Below are 9,349 nucleotides of genomic sequence, written 5' to 3'. Positions count from 1 at the left end.
CTAGATTTACTATCTGGCTCTTTACCAAAAAGTTTGCTGAACCCAGATCTAGAAGGACAAGATCCTACAACAGCCTGGCCGGTGTGGCTCAATGGTTGAGCATCAACCGATGAACCGGGAGGTCACCATTCGATTACTAGTCAGGGCACATGCCCGGGTTGTGGGCTCCATCCCCAGTAGGGGGCGTGCAGGAGGCAGCCAATCCATGATTCTCTCTCATCATTGATGTTTCTCTCTCTCTCCCTCTCCCTTCCTCTCTGAAATCAACAAAAATATATTTAAGAAATAAAAATAAAAGTTTTGTTTCTTTGAGCTTGAAGGATCTGGGGACCCAGAGTCATCTGTGGACTGGGGCTGTTTTCAGGACACACAGCCCTGCTGGGCCCTCACACACGCTTCTTCCCTGTGAGGGGCCCGAAGCCCAGGACGTCCTGTTGTTACCAGTGTGTTAATGGCGAGCGTTTACCTCCAGCCAAATGTCGGCCACGTCGTGCACAATCATCACCAGGGTCCCACTGCGTATGTAGTTAGCGCACCAGGAGAAGCTCATCAGGCTGAGGGCAGCCAGGTGGTGGATGACATGAGCAAAAAAATCCTACAGAAGGAGGGGAAGTGGAAACCATTAAGAAAGTCCAATTAGTTCCCAACACTGGAACAACTAATGATGATGATGATTTAAAAACTAATAACATCTGCATGTTTTAAAATTTGTAAAATACTTTCACTTTAATCCTAAACATAATCCTTGTGAGGGAGAGAGGACAAGAATTATCCTCACTGATAAAGTCATTTACTTTGAGAGATCACCTGTCAGCTGTCATCTAAGTCCTGACATCTGCTGTTTCTCCCACAGCCCCACGCTGGGTATATGCACACACACACACACACACACACACACACACACACACACACACAACCATATTCTTGTGTACATTTACACGTATTGTTTATTCCGCATCTAATTCCAAAAAGGAAAACAGACATATAACAAACACTACACAACAAATGAAATAAGAGGTGCTGCATATGAAAGAGAGAACAAATAAAAGTGGAATAACCTACACTAGCAAATCCAGGCTAAGAAAGGTACCATAATTGAGCATAAAAACACAAAGGTTTTCTGCAGCGAAGATGTACTAATGGCCACTAAGTCCATGAAAATGTGCTCAACCTCATTAACCATCAGGAAAATGCAAATCAAGGCCACAGGAGATACTACGTCACACCCACCAGGACAGCTATAACAAAAAACATCAACAATAAGTGTTGGCAAGAATGCGGAGAGATTGCAACCCTTGCAAATTGCTCTTAGTGGTGGCTGCTTTGTTGAGTAGCTGGGCAGTTCCCTAAAAGGTTAACCATAGAATTACCCAGCAATTCCACTCTGAGGTATGTACCCGAGAGAAATAAGAACATATGTCCGTGCAAAATTTTGTATCTGAATGTTCACGGCAGCTTTGTTCATAAAAGCCAAAAAGGTGGAAACAACCCAAATACCCATCAACTGATAAGTGGATGAACAAAATGCAGCATATCCATACAAGGACTATTTAAAAAAAAAAGAAGAAATGAAATGCTGACACATGCTACAACATGAATAAACTTTGCAAAGACTATGTTTTAAAGTAAAAGAAGCCAGATTCAAAAAGAACACATATTGTGTGACTCCATTTATATGAAATGTCCTGAAGAGACAAATCCATAGAGACAAAAAGCAGACGAGTGATTGCCCGGGGCCATGGGAGTTAAAAGAAATGGGAACTGACCGCTGGAGTAATTTATTCTGAGGTGATGAAAATGTTCTCAAATTTGACTGTGGTGACGACGGCAGAACTCTGTGACTAGACTCAAAACCACTGAATTATGCGCTTTAGATGGGTGAATTGTATGGTATGTGAATATTTCAAAAATGTGCTTTTTAAAAAAAAACTTAAAAGATTTAAGTTTCCTTGTGGCCAAAGTAAGGGACTAAACATGACGATAATAATAGCCTAATTTATTGAGCACTTACTGTATACCAGGAAGTGCTTCATGTGGTGTAACTTGCTTAATCCCCACAGCAACCAGAGCAGACAGGAACTCTTTTCCGCTCCGTGCTATAGACAAGGAGATCAAGGCTGGGGGTTTAACCATCTAGCTCAAGATGGTAGTGAGGGTCAAGCGGGGATTCAAACCCCAGCAATCTGACCCCACAGTCTGAGCTTTACCCAACTCCTAACCGTTTTATGTCTCTGAAGGTATGTGTTTACAAACATATGACGTATCTCTACACTTCATTTTTTAAAAAGTACTCAATGCACCTTGTACATGATAAAGAAAAATCAACGACTAAAAAAATGAAAGGTTTTATTGCCTCAAGAAATGAAAAAAAGACAGAATCAGTACAGGATCAACCTACCTGAGTGTGTGTGTGTGTGTACATAAATACATAACTGATTTTTTTCAATTCTATTTCTTGAGAAAATGACTTGATTAGCTTCAGTGTTAATGTTTATATAATGTTCCACTACAAATACTTACCTAGGCACCAAAGTATGAATATAATTTGCACTATTCTATGTGCTATAAAAAGCAAAAAACAAAACAAAACAAAACAAAACTATGAACTAGAACTTAACACATATAAAATACAATTTAAACATTAAGATTTGGGGCAGGGGATAAAAACTTTGGAAAAATAATGAATAAAGTAACTTTGTGAGACACTTACCTTCCTCTTCACATCAGAGCCCAGGCTGAGTAAGAGCGAACAATAAAAGCTCATCTCCAGGATGTAGTACCAGTACTGGGATGGCAGCAAGGGCTGAGAAAAACGAGAGGATCCACTTTAATGCTATGTAACTCATTTTAAGGCTAAAACTACTGCTTACACCTATTGATATAACATTCCCCAGGAACCCGAATCTGTATTCTAATAATTCAAGGATGTATATGGTAATCTTTAGGATAATTACCAAAATAATAAAGTATGCATAACTGAAAAGCTATATAAGGGAAGAAGTGGAATAATTTTTTAAACTTGACTGTGCCATAAAAATGTAAGAAGAGAAAACAAAAAAAAAGGGAAACGCATAAGGTGGTCCAAATAGAAGATAAAATAGCAAGATGGTAAATTTAAACTCAAACACACAGTGAACTGTAGACAGATGAATAGAATGAGACACATGATGGGTAAGTGAGGATGAGTCTATTCCAACAGAGAAGGAGAAAAAGGCCTGCAGAGACGTGGACAGAGCAGGACAGTGGCGCAGGCCTAACGTAGGGGGACAGTATCGGGGTCTGAGGGCTGAAGCAGTGGGCGACTGCATCAGAGGTCCTTACCTGTCTGGGATAGCCATTCCACACCTCTCCGAGGTCATATACCCAAGGTTTCTGGGGGGGGAAAAAGTTTGTCAGAATCAAAGGCTGGCTTCAGCAGAAAACGCAAGCTCCTCCTGATGTCTGACAGGGGCAGGCAGCGCACAAAGATGCACTTTTGCATCCCGCTGCACGTCCCTCGGGAGGTATCCACACACGTGGCTATACCACACCCTGGACTAGTGAATGTGGAACCAAAACCAGTCCTGTCTCACAGAGCAGATAATTTCCAGTGATGCCTCTTCTAACAAAATGATTTCTGAACCAAATCCAGGACTGCTTCTGTAGCAATCAGATAAGCTGGAGCAATAAAGTATCTTAAGAGAAATTGAGAGCATTCTGAGAGCAGTCCCTAAAAGCTGCCTGTCTTTTACTTTCTACAAACAATGGACTATTCAGTTCACAATCACTTAGTAAGGCAATCACTTCGTCATTGTTTACATAATGGTAGGGAGAGATTTGGTTTTGATGGACGAGTAGGGAAAGTCTTCATGGGACAAGTGGCATTTGCTCTGAGGCTGGTTGGAGTTGGACAGGTAGAGAGATGGGAAGGGCGGGACATTCCTGGAAGAGGGGAAAATGTGCTAAAATCCCTAAGTGGGGATGAACCAGGCATGTTCTGTGATTGTCAGGGTCCAGTTTAGTGGGTGCATGAGTTGCCCAAGTGGAGACAGGGAGAGACTGGGTTAAAGATGAACTTGGCAGATGCTCAGTTTAACGAAGGCGCTGGAAGACAGCCTAGGAATGGCCACTCCCCAGGCCTCAGAGGGGTGAGAGGGCTACAAGCTGCTATCTCGTGGAAAGCTCTAGATCCTAAGGAAATCAAGGGCAGGGATTTTAAAAATTAAAGACAAGTTCCCACCAAAAATATAAAAAAGACAACTTACATCATAAAGAAACGCGATCCCAGCCACAGTAATCACTAAGTAAAATGCAAATCGCCAGCTGCCAACAGAAAGGAGAGTCTGGTAAGGGAGGTGGACATTGGAGGGGGACACATCTGGTGAGGCAGAGAGCACGAGTGTTCTGGAGTCAGATCCATCTAGGTTATCGCGAGACTCTGCCACTTAGACGGCCGCAACTGCAGGTCCGTTTTAAGCGCAGGGAGTCCACCTTCTTCACTTGTAAAATGGAAACAAAACTTGTCTCAAAAGGTAAAAAGGCCCTAACCGGTTTGGCTCAGTGGATAGAGCGTCAGCCTGCAGACTGAAGGGTCCCAGGTTCGATTCCGGTCAAGGGCATGTACCTTGGTTGTGGGCACATCCCCAGTAGGGAGTGTGCAGGAGGCAGCTGATCCATGTTGTTCTCTCATGGATGTTTCTAACTCTCTATCCCTCTCCCTTCCTCTCTGTAAAAAAAAAATCAATAAAATATGTTTTTTTTTTAAAAAGGTAAAAAGAATTGAAAATAATTTATGAAAAATACAGATCATAGTGTCTAGTAGGAAGTAAGCACCAATAAATGGCAGTTATTATTATTATTGATATTATTATTATTAGTTTAGCCTACTTCCTGACACACAACAAATGATGGTTTGATGTAAGTATTATCCAATCATTTCTTTTATCTCCATTTAATTCCCAGTAACAAGGTGGCCTCACTTTTTAATCTTGCCTTGGAAAAGCATATTTTGAAAGATTACCTTTTTGTCATGGATGGAGAAAGACCTATAAATTAAGAGACTTAAAAGACACAACCCAACTGTAACGCATGGGTCTTATTTAGATCCTGATTCGAATAAACTAAACTGTCAGGGAGATTTGAGACAGGTAAGGAAAAAATGAACACACTGAATATTTGCTATTATGAAATAAATGGTTTAAGGTATGATACTGGTATTGCAATTATGTTTAAAGTTACTGTGGTATGTATCTTTTAGAGAGAGATATTAAAATACTAATGAAATTATACAACATCTGATATTTACTTTAGAAGTGATCTTCAGCCATAATTGAATGAAAGCAATCAAAAGGTAGAAACTTTTAGGTATAAGATCAGTAAGCACTAGTGATGTGATATATAATATGGTGACTATATTTAACACTACTGTATGGTATATTTGGAAGTTTCTGAGAGTAGATCCTCAAAGTTCTCCTCACAAGGAAAATACTTTCTTTTTCCTTTTTCTCTCCATGAAACGAAGGATGTAAACTAACCCTGCGGCCGTCATTTCACCATATACATAAGCCAAGTCATTATACTGCATGCGTAACTGTATACAGCGCTGTATGTCACTATATCTCAGTAAAAGTGAAAAAAATCAACCCACAAAAGTATCTGTGATGGGAGGAGTGGGTGGAGCAGGGGTGACACAGGATGGCCCGGTTGAGAGCTATTAGGGTTGGTGACGGAGACATGGCGTACCCCATTCATCACACCAGTCTTTCTACATTTTGTATGTTGATCGCGTTGCAAAGTAAATTCTTTTAATTACTGCTATTTTAGCTAATGACTGCTGAAGCAACAACGGAATATTAAAAATGACATTTGTTCCTTCCATTTGTATAATGCCTCACAGAGCTTTCATCAACCCGCCCACACATATTAAGAAAGAGGAATATGGGTCTATTCCCTGTGGAGCTGAGACACTGGGGTTTTCCCAGGTCACACAGCCAAGCACGAAAAGGCTGGAGTACAGGTCTGGAGAACATGGTCACGTAAGCTGAACAACAGCTTGTCTTCCAGGATTGTTTTGATAGAGAAAAATGTAGGGTTCACCCGGGTAGGGTTCAGTGGTTGAGCATTGACCTAGGAACCAGGAGGTCGCGGTTCGATTCCCGGTCAGGGCACATGCCCGGGTTGCGGGCTTGATCCCTAGTAGGGGACGTGCAGGAGGCAGCTGATCAGTGATTCTCTGTCATCATTGATGTTTCGCTCTCTCTCTCCCTCTCCCTTCCTCTTTGGAATCAATAAAAATATGTATTTTTTTAAATTGTGGCACTTCAAAAGCTGGGACTGTCCTTCCTACCAAGCCTCCTGGAATTTCTTCATCCTGCAGGGCCTGTCCTGATTCCGCCGACTCCGAAACCATCTTTCAACCTGGCGCTCCGTCAGGTTGCACTTCTTTGCCAGGCCATAAACATCATCCTGAAAGGGAGGAAACGAGTGAATGAGTGACGAAGAGCAGAGTCAGACTGGCAGGCAGTCAAGAAACAGTGTGATTGGATTACGAGAGCTGGTGCACTGGAGAGGAGAGGGACTCAGCATTCGAACTCGAGCCAGAGAATTTACCTCTTTTGTGTATGGATCACACACACACACACACACACCACACACACACACACACACACACAGACACACACACAGACACACACACACACACACACACCATGCCCCCCCAAAGCCATACAGAATATTAGTATCCCAGAACTCTTAAGTTACAAAGAGAGATCAATTCTCCATAAGTTAGTAGCAACACATATGTTCAGGCTGCATAGTTAGCGAGCTCATTCAGCTCAATGTTATTCTCGCGTCCTAGGGACCAGGCAGAGGAGCAGCTTAACATGCCGATCAAACCCAATCTCTTCATGTTTCCGGTGAGGAAACTGGAACACAGAGTTTAAGTAAATGGGAGACGGAAAGCCAGTAGCCAAGTGAGGACTAGAACTTGGGCTGCTGCATATTCTGTTACTTTATTTACATGGTCGAACAGCTCCCGAAGACAACACAGGAGCAGCTCGCACAGGTGCTGGCTGTCACTCTCACATTGAATCACATGCAGAGCCTAATTCAAACTGAGCTGAAAGAATTCCAATCATCAAAGTAGTGCTGGCAGCATATAAAAATGATGGCTGCTTCTCTTCTGGGCAGAAGCTGTAGGCTATGACTGAACATTGGACACGATATGGATAATGGATTAGCTCTGAGGTCACAGACCTGGAGCTCTCACAGGCCAGGCCGGAAACAGAAGTGACTGAGCGGACCAGGTCTGTGTCAGAGTCGCATTCTCTCCACACCGGCTGTGAGAGACCCACTCTACTCTCCACTTCCACAAGGAAATAAGCTCTGTCTTTTTTCTTAAGCATTAGCTTTCTTGATCTTTTATTTTCCAATGTGAGTGCAAGAAATACTGCCCGGCTGGTGGGGCTCAGTGGTTAAGCATCGACCCAGGAACCAAAAGGTGGTGGTTCGATTCCCCGTCAAGGCACATGCCTGGGTTGTGGGCTCGATCCCCAGTAAAGGGCGTGCAGGAGGCAGCTGATCAATGGCTCTGTCATCACTGATGTTTCTGTTTCTATCTCTCTCTCCCTAAAATCAATTTAAAAAAAAAAAACAACATAAAAAAATAACTCAATTCAATCCTCAGGAGAGCCCTGTGAGATCAGCAATGTTATCATCATGTTCAATTCACAGAGGGGGAAACTGAGGCACAGAGTGGCTCATCTGCCCAGCTCCACGCCCCGTCTGCAGCAGAGCCATAGTCTAGACCAGTGATGGCGAACCTTTTGAGCTCAGCGTGTCAGCATTTTGAAAAACCCTAACTTAACTCTGGCGCCGTGTCACATATAGAAATTTTTTGATCTTTGCAACCATAGTAAAACAAAGATTTAGATTTTTGATATTTATTTTATATATTTAAATGCCACTTAACAAAGAAAAATCAACCAAAAAAATGAGTTCATGTGTCACCTCTGACACTCGTTTCACAGGTTCGCCATCACTGGTCTAGGCCGCAGTCTGTCCTCACAGCCTCAGGGAGAAGCGGCGTGGCCGGAGGAGAGGCCTGAGTGGGGGCCAGGAGACCTGGCTCCTCGCCCTACAAGCCAACCCTCCAGAAGAACAGAGGATGGCCCAACCTCTTTGGCTCTCACGTGCTCGCCTGTGACATCAACAGAACGAGAGAGTGCTCTGCTCTGAAAAATCTAAGGCTGAGACAGACGAGCAAACTGCAATCCCTTCATGAACCTCAGTGAGTGGCTTTCTGTCCATCTCTCGGGGCCACGTGCTCATCAGAGCTGCTCCAAGCAACACACTTGCTTTCCCTGCATCAGTTCTCTCTGTGGCTTCGGGGGGGGGGGGGGCCTAGACCCTAAGTTCTGCCGTTGCTCCATTTTATCAATAGCAGAATAATTGATCTGTTGGCCAGGGCCGTTGGGCTGTTACCAGGGCTCACTCCCAATACATCTTGAAGTTATTATTGAGATATATATAGAGAGACGTAAACATATGCATCAATAGTGGACTCGCAGCTGCACATACACAGCCCCAAAAGAATGGTGCGAAATCACAGCGCAGAACCCTCATGGGAAGCGGATGTGCACAGCGTTTGGGGCCTCATCAATACCATGTTGTATACCCTCCTGTGCTAACCAGCCGGAGTCGGCGCTGTGCACACTCAATACTTCTGCTTCTATCGAGGCCGCGGAGAACAGCTGCAGGAGCATCCTCAGCTCCACGCACTCAACTGTGTCAGGGAGTCATGTGCTGTCCACATGTGTCACCGCTGCGGTTTCTGCCGTGACAGCTTGGGAAAACTTCCTTAGAGGTAATACCCGGATCTCGGAGCAGCACAGTTTTGGTGGTTTTTTTTTTTAGTTCTCCCAGCAACTTGTCTTACCTCAGCCAAATTTATGGCTATGTGTATGACAAAATACAGACAAAACGCTATTGGTATGACACCAGCCAAGTTACTATGGGAGGTATAATGAGATTATTTTGTTTCCACATCTGAAATCACTAGGAAGTCATGTACCTCGCCTTCCCCTATGATTTCCTGTCTTCCCACGTTCCAGTGCTTTTAATGTATGGGCACTTTTTGGACAACTTGTTATCTTGATCTGCTTTGCAAATATTGCCTCGATCTTGTAATCCACAAGCAATAGAAGTTAGAAATCTTAATTATTTTCCTTCATTTTTCTTCTTGGTTTGAGGTTGATGCAAATGTCCACACTGTGTGTGACCTGAGTTACAACAATTACTCCAGGTGTTCCAGCCTCTGAAACACATTTTCAATATTCTATTCACAGGGAAAGAAGACACGTGGGCATCACAT

The 9,349-nt window shown here is 43.3% G+C and overlaps 1 protein-coding gene across 3 annotated transcripts in view; it reads right to left on the bottom strand.

Moving 5' to 3' along the window:
• Positions 1–9,349, bottom strand: part of CERS3 (ceramide synthase 3) — a 57,987-nt gene that overhangs the window by 18,622 nt on the left and 30,016 nt on the right. For all 3 annotated transcript variants that reach the window (XM_014543609.1, XM_014543610.1, XM_005871087.2), the window contains 5 exons: positions 6,326–6,444; positions 4,245–4,302; positions 3,322–3,372; positions 2,711–2,803; positions 467–595 (listed from right to left, as the gene is read on the bottom strand). In XM_014543609.1, the coding sequence (XP_014399095.1) occupies positions 467–595; positions 2,711–2,803; positions 3,322–3,372; positions 4,245–4,302; positions 6,326–6,444 (450 nt within the window). The remainder of the gene's footprint in view (positions 1–466; positions 596–2,710; positions 2,804–3,321; positions 3,373–4,244; positions 4,303–6,325; positions 6,445–9,349) is intronic.

Source organism: Myotis brandtii, unplaced genomic scaffold (genome assembly GCF_000412655.1).
Source record: "Myotis brandtii unplaced genomic scaffold, ASM41265v1 scaffold329, whole genome shotgun sequence".
Classification (NCBI taxonomy): Eukaryota; Metazoa; Chordata; class Mammalia; order Chiroptera; family Vespertilionidae; genus Myotis; species Myotis brandtii.
This window is presented reverse-complemented; position numbering and strand designations above follow the sequence as displayed.